This window comes from Malaclemys terrapin, chromosome 3 (assembly GCF_027887155.1).
Source record: "Malaclemys terrapin pileata isolate rMalTer1 chromosome 3, rMalTer1.hap1, whole genome shotgun sequence".
Lineage (NCBI taxonomy): Eukaryota > Metazoa > Chordata > Testudines > Emydidae > Malaclemys > Malaclemys terrapin.
The window spans coordinates 45420748-45442500 of NC_071507.1; the positions used below are offsets into that span (position 1 = coordinate 45420748).

The following is a 21753-nucleotide window of genomic DNA, read 5'->3' on the forward strand; positions in this document are numbered from 1 at the left end:
CACCAGCATGGACCGTGAGGGAGGTACTGGATCTGATCGCTGTATGGGGAGAGGATTCAGTGCTTGCAGAACTTCGTTCTAAAAGACGAAATGCAAAAACTTTTGAAAAAATTTCCAAGGGCATGATGGAGAGAGGCCACAATAGGGACTCTGAGCAGTGCCGCGTGAAGGTCAAGGAGCTCAGACAAGCCTATCAAAAAACAAAGGAGGCAAACGGTCGCTCCGGGTCAGAGCCGCGGACATGCCGCTACTACGCCGAGCTGCATGCAATTCTAGGGGGGGCTGCCACCACTACCCCACCTTTGTTCGTGGATTCTGGGTCGGGGATAGTCTCGACGCCTGAGGATTCTGCCGATGGGGTAGAGGAGGAGGAGGAGGAGGATGAGCTTGCAGAGAGCACACAGCACTCCATTCTCCCCAACAGCCAGGATCTTTTTCTCACCCTGACTGAAGTACCCTCCCAAGCCTCCCAAGCCAGTACCCAAGACTCTGACCCCATGGAAGGGACCTCAGGTGAGTTTACCTTTTAAAATATAAAACTTGTTTTAAAAGCAAACGGTTTTTAATGATTACTTTGCCTGACTTTGCATTCGCGGTCAGTTCAGCTACTGGAAAAGTCTGTAGCTACTGGAAAAGTCTGTTAACGTGTCTGGGGATGGAGCGGAAATCCTCCAGGGACATCTCCATGAAGCTCTCCTGGAGGTACTCCGAAAGCCTTGCCAGAAGGTTTCTGGGCAGTGCATCCTTATTCCCTCCTCCATGGTAGGACACTTGACCACGCCATGCTTGCAGCAAGTAATCTGGTATCATTGCCTGACAAAGCCTAGCAGCGTATGGTCCCGGTGTTTGCTGGCATTCAAGCAACATCCGTTCTTTATCTTGTTGTGTAATCCTCAGGAGAGTGATATCACTCCTGGTAACCTGGTTGAAATACGGGAACTTAATTAAGGGGACAGAGGTGGCCGTTCCTACTGGGCTGTTTGCCTGTGGCGGAAAATAAATCCTTCCCTGCAGTTAGCCAAGCGCAGATGGGAAATTGGCCCTGAAGTTTTCCGCGTTTGGCTAGCAGGGTTCTTCCCTGTTACCAGCCACGCGGTGGGGGGAGGGTACCGTGATCATCCCAGAGAATTCATGGCGAGGGGGGGCGGCGGCGGCGGGGGGGGGGGGTAGTTTGGTGCCTGCAGGGATCTTCCCTGATACCAGCCATGCGGTGGGGGGAGGGGTACCGTGATCATCCCAGAGAATTCATGGCGGGGGGGGGGTTAGTTTGTTTTCTGGTGCTGCTGAATGTTAACAGAAAAACCGCAGCACTCTACTTGCCTGAAGGGGCCCAGACAAGCCCCCCCACACTGCCCCCCCCCCAACTGGCTGAGATTGGCCAGGCTTCTGCAGCACTCTACAGGCTATGCTTGGTATGTGGGAAAGGAGGGTGCAGAAGCTGTAAAACAATGGCTTACCATGGCCGCATGCAAGCCGAATTCTGTTGCCCAGACCTGTGATCTCTAGCAGCAAAGCCACAAGCACTCAGCATTAAGAGGCAAAATGCGACCTTGCACAGAAATCACATGTGCTATGTAATGTGAACAGTGTTGGTCACCGTGAAAGAGTATAAGCATTGTTCTGCAAAATGTAGCTTTTAAAACAATTCTCTCTTTTTTCCCCTCCCTACAGCAGCTGCAAATTCCTCAAGCCTCCCTCCTCCATCCCGAAGGTTATCACAGATAAGGCGTCGTAAGAAGAAGACGCGGGAGGACATGTTTTCTGAAATTATGCAATCCAGCAGGAGTGACAGAGCTCATCTGAATGAGTGGAAGGAAACAGTTTCAAAGTATAGGAAAGAAGTCAGTGAACGTGAGGAGAGGAGGGACCAACGTGAGGAGAGGAGGGACCAACGTGAGGAGAGGAGAGACGATCGAGATGAGAGATGGCGGCAGGAAGACCAGAGGATGAAGGATGCAATGCTGGGGCTGCTCCGGCGTCTGGTGGAGGTTCAGGAACGGCTGCTGGAAAACAGACTGCCGCTTCAGCCCCTGTTCCACCCTCCCCCCTCCCCATGTTCCGTATCCTCCTCACCCAGACGTGTAAGAACGCGGGGGGGGAGGCTCCGTACACCTTCCCATTCCACCCCAGTAGACAGCCCAAGCAAAAGGCTGTCATTTTTTTAACCTTTTCTTTGTGGCTTTTTCCTTCCCAGCAATCCTCCTCCCAAATACCACCCGGATTCCCTCCCTCTTTTTCTAATCTATTAATAAAGAATAAATGATTTTTAAATGATAGTGACTTTATTTGGTTTGAAAGAAAGCTGGGGGAAGGGGCAGGGTGGGTTCCTTACAGAAAATCAGTCAGTAAAGGGGGAGGGTTTTCATGAAGGAGAAACAAACAGATATTTCACACGGTAGCCTGGCCAGCCATGAAACTGGTTTTCAAAGCTTCTCTGATGCACAGCGCTTCATGGTGTGATCTTCTAATCGCCCTGGTGTCTGGCTGCGCGTAATCAGCAGCCAGGCGATTTGCCTCAGCCTCCCACCCCGCCATAAAGGTCTCCCCCTTACTTTCACAGAGATTGTGGAGCACACAGCAAGCAGAAATAACAATGGGGAGATTTCTTTGGCTGAGGTCAGAGCGAGTCAATAATGAACGCCAGCGACCTTTTAAACGGCCAAATGCACATTCTACCACCATTCTGCACTTGCTTAGCCTGTAGTTAAACAGCTCCTGACTCCTGTCCAGGCTGCCTGTGTATGGCTTCATAAGCCATGGCATTAAGGGGTAGGCTGGGTCCCCAAGAATAACTATGGGCATTTCAACATCCCCAACGGTTATTTTCTGGTCCGGAAAGTAAGTCCCTTGCTGCAGCCCTTTAAACAGAGTAGTGTTCCTGAAGACGCGAGCGTCATGAACCCTTCCCGCCCAGCCCGCGTTGATGTTGGTGAAACGTCCTTTGTGATCCACAAGTGCTTGCAGCACCATTGAAAAGTACCCCTTGCGGTTTATGTACTCGGTGGCTTGGTGCTCCGGTGCCAAGATAGGGATATGGGTTCCGTCTAGTGCCCCACCACAGTTAGGGAATCCCATTGCAGCAAAACCATCCACTATAGCCTGCACATTTCCCAGAGTCACTAACTTTCGTAGCAGCACCTGAGTGATTGCTTTGGCTACTTGCATCACAGCAGCCCCCACCGTAGATTTGCCCACTCCAAATTGATTCCCGACTGACCGGTAGCTGTCTGGCGTTGCAAGCTTCCACAGGGCTATCGCCACGCGCTTCTCAACTGTGAGGGCTGCTCTCATCTTGGTATTCTGGCATTTCAGGGCAGGGGAAAGCAAGTCACAAAGTTCCATGAAAGTGCCCTTACGCATGCGAAAGTTCCGCAGCCACTGGGAATCGTCCCAGACCTGCAACACTATGCGGTCCCACCAGTCTGTGCTTGTTTCCCTTGCCCAGAATCGGCGTTCCATGGATAGAATCTGCCCCATTAACAACATGATCTCCAAAGCACCGGGGCCTGTGGTTTCACTGAATTCTGTGTCCGTGTCCGTGTCCATGTCCTCATCATGCTTGTCGCTGCGCTGCCGCCGCCGCTGCCTCCTCGCCTCGTTTTTCTGGTCCTGGCTGAGCATAAACTCCACAAGAACGCGCGAGGTGTTTGCAATATTCATGAGTGCTGTCTTGACCTCAGCGGGCTCCATGCTTGCCGTGGTATGGAGTCTGCAGTGTTCACCCACCCAGGAAAAAAGGCGCGAAAATGGTTGTCTGCCGTCCGTTGCTTTCATGCAGGGAGGGAGGGAGGGAGGGAGTGAGGCTGTACCCAGAACCACCTGCGACGATGTTTTTTGTCCCATCAGGCACTGGGATCTTAACCCACAATCCCAATGGGCGCAGGAGACTGCGGGAACTATGGGATAGCTATGGAATTGCTACCCACAGTGCAACGGTGCAGAAATCGACGCTAGCCCCGGTACTTGGACGCACACCACCGAATTACTGTGCTAGTGTGGCCGCACTCATTTCGACTTTATACAACCTGTTTCTCAAATCCGAATTATCTAAATTCGGATTAATCCCGTAGTGTAGACATACCCTTACTTGGGGTCAGATATGAGCCATCCCAGTGTGAGAGTGCGAGTAGGGGAGGGAATAAGGAGATTCCTTACCCCTCTTGGATCCTCGAGCAGGGGCTGTTCAGAATCCCACATGGGGAACACAGTCCCTGTTTCATCCTAGTGCTCTGATAGGAAATAGGCACCTGAAAGGCTGTGGGATGAGGTTGGGGACGTGACTGCCATCTTGTGCATTGACTGGCCTGCAGAGCTGGTCATATGCTGGATGAACAACAGTATGATGTTGCCTAGAAGTCCCCAAGATTTGTTTCACCTGAGTCAGGCAGCGTTCCTCCTGGAGAATTCAGCTGCAGAATGGACCTTCACTGCACTTGAAGGCATGTAGGGCAGAATTCAATGGGACTACTCACGTGAGTAAGGTTTACTAATGTGAGTAAGGCTTTCAGGCTCAGGATCAGGCCCCTTTTTTGTGGGTCTGCATGTAAAAAATATCTCCACCCTAATCCACCATCAAGATTCCTTTTTTAAAATGAACCCGTTCTCATCAGACCATGGCAACAACCACAACAAAATCCAAACCAACAGCAATAGCAACCCCCCCCCAGACCGCTGACCACCTCACCCAACCATTATCTCTTGCCGTGAACTAAAAACCAGCAGCCTCACTTGGTAATAGCAACAACAGAAATTTGCATCTGGGCTGACAATGTGTATAGTGAGCGTCAGCCCGTGGGATTTGAAATTGGCAAGTTAGAGCAATCCTCTGGAAAACCTGGACTTACAAGGGAAATGCTGACAAACCCTTAACTACAGCCACACTTGCGCTATGCTCTACCGCGCGTCAAACAATGAAATGGAACGTCTTCCCTAATGGTTGAAAATATTTTTGGCTCTGCCTTGTGCTAAAACACTCATTTGATCTTATACGTCAAATAATTTTACACTTTCAAAGCAAATTTTGTTTTGTTGTTACTAATGGCATTCAAAAGACAGTATAATGTATGTGGGATCTTATAAGGATACAGAGTAATGATAGGCATTGCAGGATTGTATGAATGCACATAGCACAATATTAAATAAGCAAAAAAGGGCAATAAAAACCTAAGAGAAATTTGTCCAACAGAGCACTCATGATTACCTTATCAACCTTTGTGTGTGTGTGTGTAACATCCTTTATAAAGCAATTAGACACCTTCCAGTTTTCAAACACCTGATAATTTTAAAGTTTATTTTATCACCATCAAGGTTGTATTTTCCTTCCACGACAAACTGACCCTAGGAAGAAGAGGAATAATGGACCAGGAACCTATAATAGCTATTGTGTGTTAAACAGCCAACTAAAGGGCAAACATAGTTGCATAGTGGAATCAATCATTGAACCCATCAGTGAGAATGACCCTCACGCCCCCACCTTCTTCTCTATGCCTAAGAATTTGCCATATTCAATCTTTAGGCTCTGAACCCAAATGACCTTTGAAAGTGAATTTATGATCATTTCATCACACTCTCTATTAGTTCACTTTCTAACAAATAGGAATGAGAAATCTATCGCAGAAACTGCAAGAGTACATTTCCAACTAATGGTTAAAATGTCAGGGTAATAATGTACAAGTGCGTTCTGCCCTCAAACACAAACATCAAGTGCAGCTTTACAAGGGCTGTCGCCGTTCCACTTTAGTTAAAGACTCGAAAGCTTCCTTCTTCCCCTTGCAGGGTTGCAGTTTGGAATCTGCAGCAGCTCATCATGGCTCCCTTTGCCAGTACTGTACTGTACTTCATTAGGCAGCTCTATTTAATGGCTTCAACAAAAGCCATCATTTTAGCCCAACTGCCTTGACTAAATTAAAATTTCCAATCTCTGTTTTAGTGTTCTGCAACTGATGTAGACATAAGCAAAACTGGTCAACATCTGCCAGTGGGTTGGCCAAAAGTTCGGTAAAGATGTACTTCACGTTTCTGAAGCATGTGCAAAGTAACATCGTCCTTATCCTCCTGAGAGCTCTCATGATTTTACTTCACCATTTGTTCAGACGCACTTTAGCAGCATATAAGCCATACAGTTGATTCTCCCCTTGGTTGCCGTTTTATCTGTAGTGTCATTTTGAGTAATTGGGGTATGGTAGCTGATCAACTTTCAGGTTTCTCATTGGCAGAAAGGGACTGTATTGGCACCAAGAAAGAATATGATGGGTCCTCTCGGTGCCTGAGCAAGTGTCCCTCTTTTGCACTTGGCTACCCAAGGCCATTAGAAAATAAGCTTAATAAAGCAACTAAGTGTATACATCTTAACTATTCCCAGTCAAGGGAATGCAGATATAGAAGAAATATTTTAAACCAATATGAAAGATGGTAAATGTCCATATTTAGTCAGTGATCTGTGAAAGTTTTTGAATTAGTTTTTAAAGCTTTGTTAAGACCAGAACGCACAGATGTTGAAAACAAGTTCAGATGTAGCGACAGATGGTATTTGATTATGAAGCAGACTGTTCATATAATACAAAGATGCTGCTTCTGCCATACACAAGTAACTGCAGAGAGTGCAGTAGAAATTTTGGAAGGCAGAGCAGTTCAAGAGGTTCTTTGTGCCACAATAACTTTCACATTTTTCCAGCAGTGCTAGAATTGGGATAATTTTCTTCCTTTTACAGTCAACTCTCTTCCCCCCCACCCCTTTTCTTCCCTGTTATACAACAACCTTGCACTGTTCTGGGTTTCTCTTCAGAAGTCAGTCAGTTTAAGGGTAAAAGCGATGTCAGTTATATTGACTGAAGAAAAGCATTCCTTGTGGTTCATAATGACAAATAACATAAATAACATCAGAAATTATATATTTATCTATTTAAAAAGCACAGTGAACTCCTCACTTTACACAAATATCAAATCTTGAGGGGAAAAAAACCTGACTTCAACCAGCCATTCTGAACTAAACACACAGCCACAGAGCATTTGGGTGTTTTATGCTGGGAGCATCAGACATTGCTATTTACTGTCGCTGCCACCATTTTCTTGTTATTGCCCAAAATACTCTCCTCAATGTGAGACTAGAATAAAGCTGTGATTCTGGACATGTTGATGATCTGCCTACCTGGCTCTATAATATAATTTCTGGGACTAGCGTCCCATTCGCCTGTTGCCCCCATCCGAGAGTGTACGCTGGCAACGGCGGATGTGGGGGAAGCATCAGGCGTTCCAGCATGAACAGACTATGTTTATGTAGTTCTGCTACAGTGTGCTGTGAAATCAATCCCTGTGCTCTACGTGCTTCTAATATCGAGGCGGCCTCTTTGTTTTTCAATATGGAATAAAGTGTTCAGTCAGCACTAATATGGGCTCAGCGTCTTTATGGTGTCAGATCATGATGGCAGAAGGAGCCCTATCCTTCCCCCACAAAATGGGAGCTCAAGCTGCAAAGTGAAATGTCCAGGGCTGAGATGTTGCTTCGTCCTGTTACAGAGGGAGGATCCACCTCTGGATTTGTACTTTCATTATGATATTTGTTGTGTGTAGTGCATTGCTGCATGTCATGTCATAGCTATGTAAGGAAAGAAGGACCCTGCTCTGAAGAGCTTCTGAGCTTTTTAAAGCCCCAAGTGAGAAGTGGTATGTCACTATGCTGCTCCAGGAGAAGCCCAGGAAGAGAACTGTAGGTCCAGCCCTTTACAGGGTGATGCTTATGTCTCCTTGTGCACTGGTTCAGTGCATGGATGGAGGTGGAGCTAAGGTTAGCCACCGCCCCTTCTCCCCCACCCCCAGCTTGATTTGAGCCGAGGAGCAGTGACCCTGCAGAGCCTGCTCTTCCACTACGTGCCTGGGTTTTGTGATCTGGGCAGCCCATGCAATGACTTAGGGGTGGGGCATAACATAAGCAGATCCTTAGTCCCCTGCACAGAAGCACCATGTTAAGGCAAGCAGCAGTCTGTCCCTATCTGTGCTGGGGTCCTGTTGTGGTGGTGCAGAATCGCTGAGGGGTCTGGAGGTTTCTAGTTAGGCAGAATGCTGTACAGTCGTTAGTCCCTTCCCCACTCTCCAGAAGGGGCAGGAAAAATAGGCACTAGAACATCCTCAAACAGTGACAGTAGCATGTAGATGAGAACCACCAATATCTCTGTATCTCCTTAATTCCGGGAAAGCATATCACTGGGTAAACAATATTAAAAAATATTGACGCCGGTAGATCATAGGATGCAAAGGATGCCAGACAGCAGCACTTATATTAGGAAATAAAACTGGAACAGTAACAGCATGCAGATTGCACAATTTAAAATGGGGGCTTTTCAAGGACTGGCCATGAAGACCTTGTCCAGACTGTTAACAAGTAACAGTAAATGTTAATAAGTAACACTGAAGATTGGCAGTGTACTGAACATGAGAGTGGGGAGGGGGGTCCAGGGAACTTGGGTCTATTCCTGGCTCTGCAACTGACTTACTGTTTGACCTTGGGCAAGTCACATCACCAACCGGTGCCTCAGTTTCCCCATCTGTAACATGGGGATAATGACACTTAATTGTCTTCATAAAGAACCAAAGCCCTGCACAGAGGTGTTCAAGATCCAGATCCGAGTTTTGTGACATGGCCCACTTCTACTAAATACGCTCACAATAGTAGCCAGGCCTCTAATGTGGATACATCTCCATTTTAAATGGTGTCTCTTCAATCTAAATCCAGGGTTCAGTCAGACCCCAATTTTGGAGGGTTGTCAGAATCCAGGGTTTTAGCAAATTATTGAACTAGGGATAGTAACCATTATGAAAAAGGATCTAAAGCACCCCAAAATTCAGGGAGTTTGGACTCGGGATTTTGATTGGGGGGGTTCATCTCTTCCTTTGAAAGCTTGGACCAAATTATTGAGTTTATCAGCGATTTCCCTTGGTTTTACATGGGCTGGCATGAATTATCCTTGAGTGCTGCATAGTAGGGTTGTTTTGTACTAAAAGGTGTTAAACACTTGTAATAAATATTTTTCCTTATTTCCCCTAGGACCCAGCTCTATCTCTGGTTGGTGAAGCATAAAAAAGAGCTGTCATGCCCAGTTTTAATAGGCAATAGGATTTCAAGCCCCAAGAGTTGTTTCACAGTCTGGCAGTGGCCATAATGAAACTGGCCACTGTTGCCACAAGACTTTCTCCAACATGCGTTCTCCCCTGTCACTTCCCACAGCTGCCCAACTGGCGTGTCTCTTGCAAACCGAGACCGGAGAACTGGTAGTGTTTCTTTAACTACTAGTGTGCCTTTTTGTTGCCAAGCTGTAGACCCAAACATACCCTGTTTCCCCGAAAATAAGACAGTGTCTTATATTAATTTTTGCTCCCAAAGATGCGCTAGGTCTTATTTTCAGGGGATGTCTTATTTTTCAGAAATGAAAAATGCCTTATTATCGGTGGATGCCTTATTATCGGGGAGGTCTTATTATCGGGGGGATGCCTTATATTACAACGAGAGGCAAAACTGTAAGTAGGCCTTATTTTCGGAGGATGTCTTATTTTCGGGGAAACAGGGTAGCTTAACTTTAAAGAATAAAATTAAACTGTGCATGCAATTAACTTCTTTTGAGCACAAATAGCAGCTTATTGTCGTGAGTTTTGTTATGAAGCAAATAGCTTGTTTTAACACTGACTCCCAAATAAATAGGAAAGTACCACTATTCATTTGACAGGGATTTATTCATAAAAATGCAGTCCCATTCTCCCGGCCTCTGGGCAGAGGGCAGTGGTGGGGAATTCCATTCTTTGCATGGGAGTCAGTGTTTCACTATGCGCTGCAGGTCTGGAAGGTGCCAGGCTAACCTGAGCCAAACAGGATTGATTTGAACTGCTACAAAATTCTTCACCTCTCCTTTCACCTCTTCTAGGTACGTTAAAAAAACTCAAAAATAAACCATAATCCCCCATCAATCTTTAAACCACTCTCACCCTTCCCTTTCTTGAAATCCTGGGAAAACAGATAGACCTTGCAATATGCCCTGAAAGTTACACGACTCGGATTCGTCAGGTACGTCTACACACCCTCCCAGCCCAGGTGGACAGGTTCTCGCTAGTGCTCTACAAATAGCTGTGTAGCCAGTGTTTTGATGTTGTCTTGGGTCTGAAGTCTGGGGGGGGGGGAGAGGGGGAGTTTCAAAGCTCAGGCTCCAGGCCAAGTCACAACGTCAAACCACTGACAATGCAGCTATTTTTAGAGTGTTAACCTGGGCTGGGAGGCTCCAAAATGCTGTGTAGACATATCCTTTCAAAGCAAGGGGGAAAACAAAAACATGCACCCTCCAGTTTATTTATGATGACTTTAAGAATTATGGTACCACAAAGTATGTTTTCCACAGCTACTAAACAGTATGTTTAATCACGTATCTTATTTTCTCTTTTGGTCTGTGCTGTATTCTGCTATACGGTACATCCTTTGAGCTTTTTTTTTTTTTTGTAAAAGGGTAATCTGCATTGAATCAGATCCTTTTGTTTGGGGGAAATGCTGCAACGCATCCAGAGGCGTGACTTATTTATTTCCCTTCATTTCCAAAAGATGGTAATAGATCAGCAAAGCAACAGTCAATTCGCTGTTCCTCTTAACAGAGAAGGAAGACTCAGAATGATCATCTCCATGGAAATTGTATTGGCACAGCCTAGGCTGGGCATAAATAGGGGTAGAGACCAAGCGAATGAGAGCAATTAACCCCTGCATGCGCAAACCACAGTGCAACATTCTGCATTCGGTCTTGTAGACACTGGTGATGGGGAAGACCTATTAGGTCTCAGTGTTATCATCAATGACAGAGAGATTTACCTAATTGGATAATTCCACATAGCAGCGCTGAGGAACTTCCAAATAGAGCTGTAAAGTGTGGCACTGAACTTCTCCAAACGTCCAGGGCATTTGGTGCCAGGGGAGTTTGGCTTGGCTGCTTAGAAAGATAGGGGCTAGTTGCAAAGTTCCAGTCTAGATCTGAACGTCCCCAATGCTCTGGGGTACCCAATGCTCTGAGTTTGAACCTCTTTGCATTTCCAAATGCAGGGTAAAATGAGAAATGGTGTTTTGTATTTCAAATAATAAATTTATTTTGAGAGGGAAATGTCATGACAGAATTGTGAGGGGCTAACTGCACTGTCTACAGACAGGCTGAGTGGCGGTAGCCACTATGCTTACAGATCTGCCAATGCACCTTAGCTCTTGAGACCCTGAGGTACCCTTTCTTGGAACCTGAGGGCTATCTCCCCCAAATGCCGGCCTCAATACAAGACATGCCACTCTCTTTGAGCTAGTAAATGCCCTTTCCTCCCCTCTTCAAAACAAGCTGTCCCACATAACTTTCGTTTCTTCCATAAGCCCCTGCTCTGCTCTTGGCTGAGCAAATGGCTAGCCTCTCTCTCCTTGCTTGCCTGCTCTTATTCATTAGCTACCCCTCCCAGCATTTAGCCATTTTGGGGTCCCATAGCAGCTTCCTCCTGGACGTTATGGCCATTCTGAAGCCATAGGAGCACAGGTTTGAAGGTAAGGGTTTCTGGAGTGTCAGCACAGCCCTCCTGTTAATCTTGTCAGACCTCCATCATTCATGGCCCGGTGTTGACAGCCCCCCAGATAACCCAGAAAATTAGCAAATTCCCACGTGTCAGCCAGTTTCTTAAGAAATAGTCCTGAGCAGCACGATTCCTGACCAGTGGTGTGGTGGGTTTGTAATGTGTCTAAGTGGGGAGAGACAAGAGAACCACCAGTGAATTTATTTGTGATACAGGTCAAAGGAGAACATCTCAGACCGAAATCACTGTTGGCCTTATGGATGCAATGCCATTGCCTTTAATGGACATTATCCCATAGTATGATTACACTGTACCACAGAGCTCTCAAAGACCCACAGTTTTAATTACAGCTGGAGAGATGAAGTACTCATTTGGTAGTTTGAATGCAAGCTAAAGGCTATATACCGCCCTCAGATCATTGCTGTGGTCTCTAAAGGCTGTATCACTCAAAAATCTGAGAAGAAATGATCTTAGATGAAAACATTTACAAGACACTTCTCCTTTAAAAAAAAAAACGTCAACGACTGCATGCTGAAAATAAACTACCCTATAAAAGCCCACGTATATCAGTTCAAGGCTAATCAGATGCTTGACTCACTTAAGACCGGGAAAGAAAAGACTACAGAAGTATTTTAATGTAAACCAATGATACATTCCTACCTTGATTGCTACATTGTTTTTCTCATCTTAAAAAAACGAAACAAAACAACCAACTAATCAAAACCAACATCAGAAATAGTCAAGATGTAGAGAAGAACAATTAAAATTATTAGCGGTATAGCATGTAAGGAATTAATTTGCATAAGGATAGCATAACATGCTGAGGACTATTTAGTTTGGAAAGGAGGATCCCTAATAGATGTATTTAAAATAATGATAAAATGATAGAGGCTGCCATGTGGATGCTGCTTCTTTTATGATGGTATAAAAACAAGGGGAAAGATGATGAAATAAAAGGCGCAAACATAAACCGTGTCAAAGGACATACTTCTTTATGCAACATCTAACTAACTTGTGGAACTCACTGTCACAGGACATTGATGAAGCAAATACACTGGGGAAATGATTAAATGCTGTCATGAATAAAAATAGCTTCTGAGATTATTCTAGCTAAAACTGGTCTAAAGGGCTGCCAGTTCTAATGCTTTAGGACATGACCTGCACATCAGGCAGTCAGGAAAAAAAATTGTGTGATATATTACAAAATTACATGCATTGTGGAGGTTTTACATCTTGGCCAATAGGATATTGGACTAGATGGATCATTGGTTTGAGCCAGTATGGCAATTGCTATGTTTATGTTTTTAATTATAATGGAGAATTTAAAGGTAAACAGGTGCATAAGTATTTGTGGGATGGAGACTTTATACTGTTTCTTTGCGTTTAAATACATGAATACCACTTACGTGCTTAAAGTTAAGCATGTGCATAAGTGTTTACAGGATCTGGGCCTAAGGTGCCATTTAATAACATTTAATAACAGCAGCAAGTTGTAGGAACAGAATATAGCTGTTTACTGTAAGCATCCCAAATGCCATAGGAAATATATATTAGTTTTGTAAGATAGCCGGCAGGTTTCATTAACAAATAATTCCAAATAGGGAGTGGGGGTGGGGAGTAACCGTAAATGGGATTACATTCTCTCACAGTAAATTGATTCCAGTAATTCACATTTTGTTTTGGGACTCAATAAAGAAATATTTTTTAGAAAGAAATATAAACAATGGCAATGAGCTTGTAATTTATATTTTATTTTGCACAAGCTTGCATATATACTGCACATACATTCAGTTTAGAGAAGATGGAAGGCACACAAGGCAATTGAACTACTGTATCCTTTAAGTGGTACAAAGCAAAAAGGTAAAAGTCTGGAGAGTATACAAAAGCTTAAAACACACAAAATAAAATCCCCCCCCAATTTTTTTCCTGTTTCTTTTCTTTTTAATTTAGTAGCTGCCAAGCTAGAATTGTAACTTTTTTTCAGTCAATTGTCTACTGCACTTTTTTTTCCATATGGACAGGGGAGTCTTATTGTTTTTATCATATCATCAATTATTATTACAGTACATCCTTGGTAATACAAAATTGTACACCTTCATCAAATAAATTAGGATAAATTAAACCAATAAATTATGCAAAGTCTTCAGAACAATAGACAACAACAACAAAAAATCCACAGTTGAAATTGCCTCTAGCTAAAAAATAAAATAAAAAAAAATCAAAAATTGACTTTATCAGTTCAGTTATTGTTCTATCTTCAAATTAAAGGGTCTTTATTACAAAAAAGAGCTTAATAATGCTATTTACAACATATTGCTAAATAATATAAAGGCAGTGTTTTGTCACTTTTGTAACTATATACATATGAGTAATGGCTGGGACAATATCAGTTTAAACCTTAACCTTTGACTCTTCTGGGCAGCAGTAAAACCAACTTAAGATGCATTTTTCTGACTCCTGATTTCATATTATATGAAAATAACAAATTCTTGTTATAGTATTTGTTGTTGGGTTTTTCCCCACTTGAGCAGTACTTTAATGCATTTTAAAATTTGCAGCAAGGATTGGGTTTTAGGTAAAATATAAACTTGTTGTTTCTTCTAGATTTGCTTCTACATATCCTAGTACAATTGTGCATTTTTGAAGGTGGCTGTTTAGGGAAGAGAGGTGATTGTGGCTCAGATGAAGAGACTAAAAAGTCACAATGCCATCACCTTTCATACATTAAAAAAGATATTCCTAAGAAGATGCAAAGGTTAAATACCAGTTTTCATCCCAGCTCTAAATATGAGCATTTTCAGCTTCAGTTTATAGATGGTTTACAACCAACAGTTCTACAGAAAACAAAATTGCATTTCCTTCAACAGAACATTTAAGTGCAATACAGTAACTGCTTACTCATATAAACCAGTTACATTCCTTAAGGGGAGCTTTTTGAAAACAATGCTTATTGGAATTTTCAAACACATAGTTGGTACCAGAAGGAAACATTTGCACTATTAACACCAATGATTTCTATATAATACACATGGCAAATATAGTTTTTGCTTTCACTTCTCATGTACAGTGCTCATTTTGGGGGTTTTGTAAACCACTTTCCATTTTTTTCTATATATATCTATATCTATAGATATAGATATATATCTCTTTCAATGCTGCTGGTGAAAATCCTATCTTTAAAGCCACAAAATCTTCACCCTTATTTCTTAGTTAATATTAACCTGTGGAAAAAACATTTTGCTATTAAATGACTTCATGTACATAGAAAAAAATTGTGTAATTGTACAGAAACTGTATCACCTATGCCCTTGACATCTGATGAAAGAGACTTATCATTTAAAAGCAGAGAGCTGGATTTTCAAGAATGCTTTATATCTATACAGTTACTGTAGTGTTTCTTATAAATTTCAGCAGATGTTTTCAGAATGTAGTTATTAAAATCTTATGTCTTTATGCAAGAACAACCATAAGATTGAATATTTACATTGCTTTATAAAAGTTCCCCTCAGTTTTCCATGTTCACCCACATACCTGGTACAGTAACAAAGATTCTGCAAACTTAAAACACTTTTAATTAAATAATACTCAGAGGCACAAAGCAAACCTCAGGAATACATGGGTGAACACTTCCTTAAATAATTACTACATTCTAACATCTTCCACATGTTTACCATTTAGTGTGAAACGTTCCCATTAAACAACCAGAGATACAGTAAGAATTAAATGTTTTGTAATTTCAAATAGAACATTCTTTTCACAAAACATAACAAATGTCTAAAATAGGTTCTTAATCTAGATAGGAAAAAGGTAAGCTTTTCACTTCATACGCATATTTTATGTGTGTATATACATAAAAACATATCTATGTAATGTCTACATGTATGTATATGTGTGTGTATATGTATACACATAGATATTGCGTATGAAATATTGCTTCTATACTACTTTTCAATATGCTAAGAAAACACAAGATTTGCACCACAGTTACAAAAAATTGGCTTCTACAAGAATTTTCAAAACTTGAATGCTGCTCAAACAATTGAGAAAAAAATAATTTGCATTATCAAACTGTTCTAAAAATTCTCTTCTTCAAAAACGTATTCTCCTGCTTTGTTTTGTTTTGTTTTTTTACATTTTTTAAAAAGACACAAAATATGCATAGCTATCAACATTATGTCAAACAGCCGGAAAAAAAAATCTAGTGTTTATTGCAGCTGTAGTAATTGAAAAAAAAATGTTTAAAAGATGAAAATTGTAAGCCACAGAAGGCACAAGAACAATTGTACTTGTGGGGAAAAAACTGGTATTTTGAAGGATTTTTTTAATCCTTCCGCTGGTGCATTTAAGGTCTAGGCACAGACTACAACCTCAAGTTTATATGCAGAAATAAATCTGAATTAGCAGTAAATGAATGGCAACATGGGATTTCTACATGGATTTTTAAATTCTTTCCCTACGTAAACTTTTTTCGTTACAATAAAAGTAGCCTCCTGCCTTTTAGCCATAGTTTTTAAGTAAACAGTATTGAGATTGTTTGAAAGATTCTGATTTCTATTTACAATTTAGTAAGAGTTATGCCGTATATTTATCTTTATATTTTTAAATGTATTGGGAGGCACAAAGGCAATATGGCTATAATGCAGTAAAATCACCATAACTGCAATGATCCAATTTTTTTTTCCAGGTCAAAAAACTGATTTTTCTCTCTCTTTAAAATGAAATTTCTATTCTTAATTCCTATGCCTCATTTACTATTGAGATTATGCTATTTATAAATAAATAAATAAATGCAACAACATCTAGTGTTGAGTACACAGTTTCACTTATTTAGATTATTAGAATCACATTGAGGCCAAATAATATAATAATAATAAGAATATAATATAATAAAAGTAATGGTTATATCACAGATCAAGACGGTATCTAGTAATATGTCCATGTAGTATGGCTTTACTTTATTATGTCCAAGGAGGCAATGCAGTGTTATATTTTGTATTTAATGGGTTGCCAGTGAAGAACTAATCGTATTAGAACTTGAGCATTTTATGCCCCTTCCTCCCATATCAATAAAAAAGAAAAAAAAAAGTGCATGAACACAATTTTCCTTCTTTCTTACTTGGAACTGATTGGATTTACATCTTTACGAAGTGTAATAGTTACCAAATCATGCACAAAATAAAAGAATGACACATGCTGTCTACTCTATGGATGCCTACAGTATTAGGTACTCACAGGGAGTTTAAGATCAAGAAGATTTGTTTTGCTTTTAATGCATAGTGAAAATGTTGGCACTTCATCCCATGCTATTGTCTGCATTGCCTATACTCCACAGATACTTCCAGTACTTGAAAATAATGACAGGGCATCGCAGGATTGTGCTGTTTAATTTGAAGTCAGCAGGTTTTTAAGGCTTTGTGCTGACAATAATTGCTTTCATACATTTCTGTCTATCAGCAGTATTTGTAAATGAAGTGAAATTGCAATGATCAGGTCAGCTCTTTAGTCACATGGGTAAACTTTCACTCTCCAAAGTCAAAATGCAATTTTAAAATAAAGTTAAAGAAATAAAATATTGATGTCCTAGATGGCCTAAATATTACTGGCTATTCTGTAACTTTCTCTAGATTTGTATCAAATTACCTAAGGGGAAAATACAATTCAAAATAACACTAAATTCTTACTGCATCTGTGCAAAAGATGACAGAGAAAATAACAAATACATAGTGCCATTGAATCTTTAAAAAAAACAACAACCCCAAACTATTGGACACTATACCTTTTTGAAAATGTGAAAATAAAAAGGAGGACCACTGAAGAAAGCATAAAAACTAGCAGCTAGCTTTCTTGCATTATGTTCACATATTGTGACATATCATTCAGATGAATCCAAAACTTTCATATACTTTACACTGTACTCATATTTTGGTCAATACCATCTTCTGCTTTAGAACGCAAATGTGGCACTCTGATCAGATAGATTTGTTTTTGATGACGCACTTACCAGTAATGCAAAAATTAAATTTGGCCATCTTAACTCTGCATAGGCAACAGTACACTACTGTAAATTTTGTGTGTGGTTTAATGGATTTTTATAAAAATGTTATTTTTATGATTGTGACTAGGTAAAGATTGATGATATTTTACAGCTACAAACAAAGGGCCTTTTTGCCTCAGAGCTTTTGGGCTAAAATGCTTTCTTTTGCTATATAAAGGTAATTCAAAAAATTGCTTTTCAGGGCAAAATACTAACTATCAAATATAGGCTGCAATCTTTTTATGCCTGGAAAAAAAAACGGAGTAAAGAATAAATTTCAAGAGCTAAGAGCCAATTAAAATATGACCAACACACAGCAATATAGCATGATGAAAGGTTTTGTTTTTACTTTATGGAGAGTGAAATGCTTCCGGTTAAGTAAGCTGACCATATTATAAAATTAGTGTGGTTGATACAATATTGTGCATGAATTACTGGCTTCCCCCTGCAAGAATAGTATCTGTTTTGTGCAAAATTGCTTTGCCTCAATAAAAAAAAATTACCTGGCATGTTAATTACTGGGGCAGGGTACATGTTATTCGTGTAAGGGAAAGCTTGAAGAATAGGGTTTGCCTTTTGGGGGTATCACTTTTTGGAGTGAGAACCTAAAATGGATGTTTGTAGTTTTTAAAAATATGAAACAAAATCTACCTTATTTGTTAAAAAGCAAAGTAAAATAAAATAAAATAATGCTCTAAGCTTATGAAATAACTTCACAGAGTTCAGACCTTTAGCAGTATAAACATAATATAAACTTCATTGTTTGTAATATTGTGCCGTGACATGAGTCTCACTCAGACAAAATGCCACTTTGCAGCAAGCAATAAATCTGACAAAGCATTTTAAAACATAATGCCCTAACTTGCTAAGACAGGCTTTTACACACTTCAAAATTCTTCTCCCTGAAAATTAACCCCATTTATTCTCCAAATGTTAAGGGTCTTGGGCAAAAGTAAACTGAAGGGTGAAGTAAAATAACTATTCCCCCTTGTAACTGACCAAAAAAAAAAAGCCCCCTATAGTCTGATTTCATACACACATATATGTATATGATATACCTATATAGGAAATTAAAATAAAGATACACACAACTTGGGCATCAAAAGGGGACTGCTACTTCTCATACATTCATAAATAGTTTTTGAAATCTCTACTCATGAAGAAGCTCTTGTAGGCAGTTTGGGGATTTGAAAATCTCAGGGACCTCACTGTCCAGCTTACAGATGACCTTGTATATGGCCTTCTTCCAGGAAGGATCAACATCTTTGCCTGCGATAATGGCATTGAAAAACTCTCGTAACGTGATCTGAGCCACTTCCAGGAATCTCTCTGGAACCTGCTGATACAAGGAGACAATGGCATTAATAAAGTTTTCAGTTTCAAGTCTCTGGTTCTTCAAAGGAAACTGAGCTAAGTTCTTTCTTTCAAAAAGGGGCTTACATAGCACCTGCATTTTCTAAATATGGCAGACTTTATTCTCTTATGCAAAGCTGTTTATATATAGTACCATAGTAATAACTTTTATAACATGTGTTAGATATCTTTGCAACGTCTGACTACAGAATGTAGGTAACGAAATGTTAATGTCTGGATTTAGATAGTGAGGGACTTATAAGATATAATTAGCAGAGAAAGGGGCTGGGGGGGGGGGGGGGGGACAACAGCAATTGTCTTAAAGGAGATAAATCTCGTCATTAAATTTTACCCAGGTACTTATAGGTAAAGTCTCTGCATGAGAATTCATATGAAAATTATACATGCATTGAAAGGCGCATGAACCTCTGAATTTCTGTGTTTAACTTTTGTCAGAACCCGTGCTGAAAGCTCTTAGAGAAATAGGATATCCATGAAGGGTTGTTCATAGTTTAAACAAACAAACAAACAAGCCATCAGCTAATGGCCTGATTCTGTAGCTGCTCTGTGCATGAAACTCCCACAAGACACCCTCCTTGGGAGCCATTCTAGTTGTTCCTGTTTTTTTCAGAAACCTACCAATAAAAACCATACTCTTCAATGGGAGCGTCATGCATGAAGTGGCGAGAGAACTGGGCTCTGTCTAACCCATTTGTTTTCTGAATGTTCATCTAATTCCATGGTTAAATCAAACAACCAGCTAGCAGGGATATGCCATTTCCAGATTCCCCAGGACCACAGATTTACAGAAAAACAATGTATGATGGAGCCATAGCTCCATAGCTATAGACAGAGCAAGGCAAACACTTTCTACTAGACGTAGTGCTTGCTACTGCGAGTACTCCCATTGAGATGATGGGTCTCCTCATGGTAGGAATTAATATACACAAGTAGAAGGAGTTCTCAAGGATGCATGAGATCCCTGCTGTGGGATGCATGTGAGCAGACAGTAGCAACCACACAGAGTCCAATTCAGCAGGGTGCCATGCAGGTGCAGAGGGCTTCACCCATGTCCGTCACATTGCAAAATCAGGGCCTATGATTAACCAGTATTCTAACCTAAGCCTGATTTTTGCCTTATAACTTTAGAAAGAACCTCAAAAACACTTGGCCTGAAAATTCTCATGCTTTGCCTCATGTTATAAAGCACTAGACCTATCTCACTCAGGTAACACACTAGCATTCTAAGAGCCAAATTTCCCCATCAGACAGACATGTGATCAGTGGGAGCTATGTGCATGCATCTGAGGGCAGAAGTTGGCCCCAAACACCTATCTTTCCCCATCCTCCATGCTGCAAAAACTTCTTTTTCAAGGGGCTACATGGAGAAAGTGTGTTTTAGGGACATTCTATTACAGCAATAATTACTGGGGATTAAGATGACCATTTCCCTACCTTATTGTCTGCTCAGAAAAATGAATCTGTTTTCAGACAACATCTTTCTGTGTTTCAATGTTTAATGAAATATTTACAAGAGATCCCCTGCCTGTCTCTTCCTGGTGTTGCTGTATAAAGTGTTGCACTTACTGTTTGTGCAATTCCAGCTGCTGGCACTTGGTATTGCCCGAATGGGGTATGGAGACACTGAAATCTGTGGTTAGGGAGCGATTGACCCAATGTTACAAAAGTGTAATAAAGATATCTGACAAAATCAGTGACACCCTAGAGACATAGTTAAGCCACCAGCTCAGAAGGGCCCGAGTTAGTTTGCCTCCAGGATTCTGCCTCACGGTTACAGCTGTGGAAAATGTTCAGCACGAATGCAACAGCCTGGGTTCAAGTTTGGCCTGTGCCAGTAAACCTAAGCCCATGCAGGTCAGATTTCTTCAAACAGGCGATGAAGGTTTTCCATACAGTATGCCTTGGAAAACACCGTGAACCCTCAACAGCTGTGTGACAACTCCAGTCACCTCTCCCCCTAAAGACATATAAGGGAGGAGGCAAGAGGTTCTCAGATTTGCTCTAGAGGGCTGGGAGTTACCTTTAAAGACTTAACGTCATTGACCCCACACCTCCCGCTGAAACTGCAAAGGTGGGTTCACTTCCAACCCCGTGAAACGAACTGCAGGGATCAGTTCCCAAACACCTTGATTAAATGAGCCCCACAGAGGTTGGAGAGGTCTCTTCATAATGCAGTGTTCCCAGAGATGCATTGGAACTATTCATAACTCATTCCTTTTGTGGTGTTACTACTATCTTCTTCACGTCAGGCTGCATTACACATGTTACTTTGCATGTTGTAATGTGAACTGCATTGTGATTAATTCCAATGGGATAACACGTCGGCCAATATTTTTCCTTTCTAGAAAGAAAAACAGTGCAGTATTTTTTTTTAAATGAAAATATTCAGTAAGGCTCAGAGCCTGCAAATAAAGATCTAACTGGATGGATGGTTTGTTAGCCAGATTTTTCAGTAGGTAATTAATCAGTCAGCTGTGTTAATTGTGTGTCTGGGGGTAGCTTTTCCCTGACCCTAAGTGATGGTGACCTATTCAGCACACCTATCTTTACACCTAACTGACTGAACATCTCTGTAGTAGAAACATCTGCAGAAAATGCTTCAGTGACAAATAAACTCCATCCAGGTTTCTTTTAATAGAATCAACAATCCCTAGTATGAACCCAGAGCATTTTCTTAGCATCAGGTGGCAGCAGTCAATCAAACAATCATACTGTACATTTACCAGGAGGAAACACAATGGGGTCTGCTGAGGGGCTGGCTAGGTGGGTTTCAGACT

The 21753-nt window shown here is 41.3% G+C and overlaps 1 protein-coding gene across 1 annotated transcript in view; it reads right to left on the reverse strand.

Moving 5' to 3' along the window:
• Positions 1-16515: 16515 nt before the first annotated feature.
• PROX1 (prospero homeobox 1) overlaps positions 16516-21753 on the reverse strand; it is a 50496-nt gene continuing 45258 nt past the window's right edge. Inside the window, exon 6 of the mRNA XM_054022603.1 lies at positions 16516-18938. Coding sequence (XP_053878578.1) covers positions 18753-18938 — 186 coding nt within the window. The 3' untranslated portion in view covers positions 16516-18752. The remainder of the gene's footprint in view (positions 18939-21753) is intronic.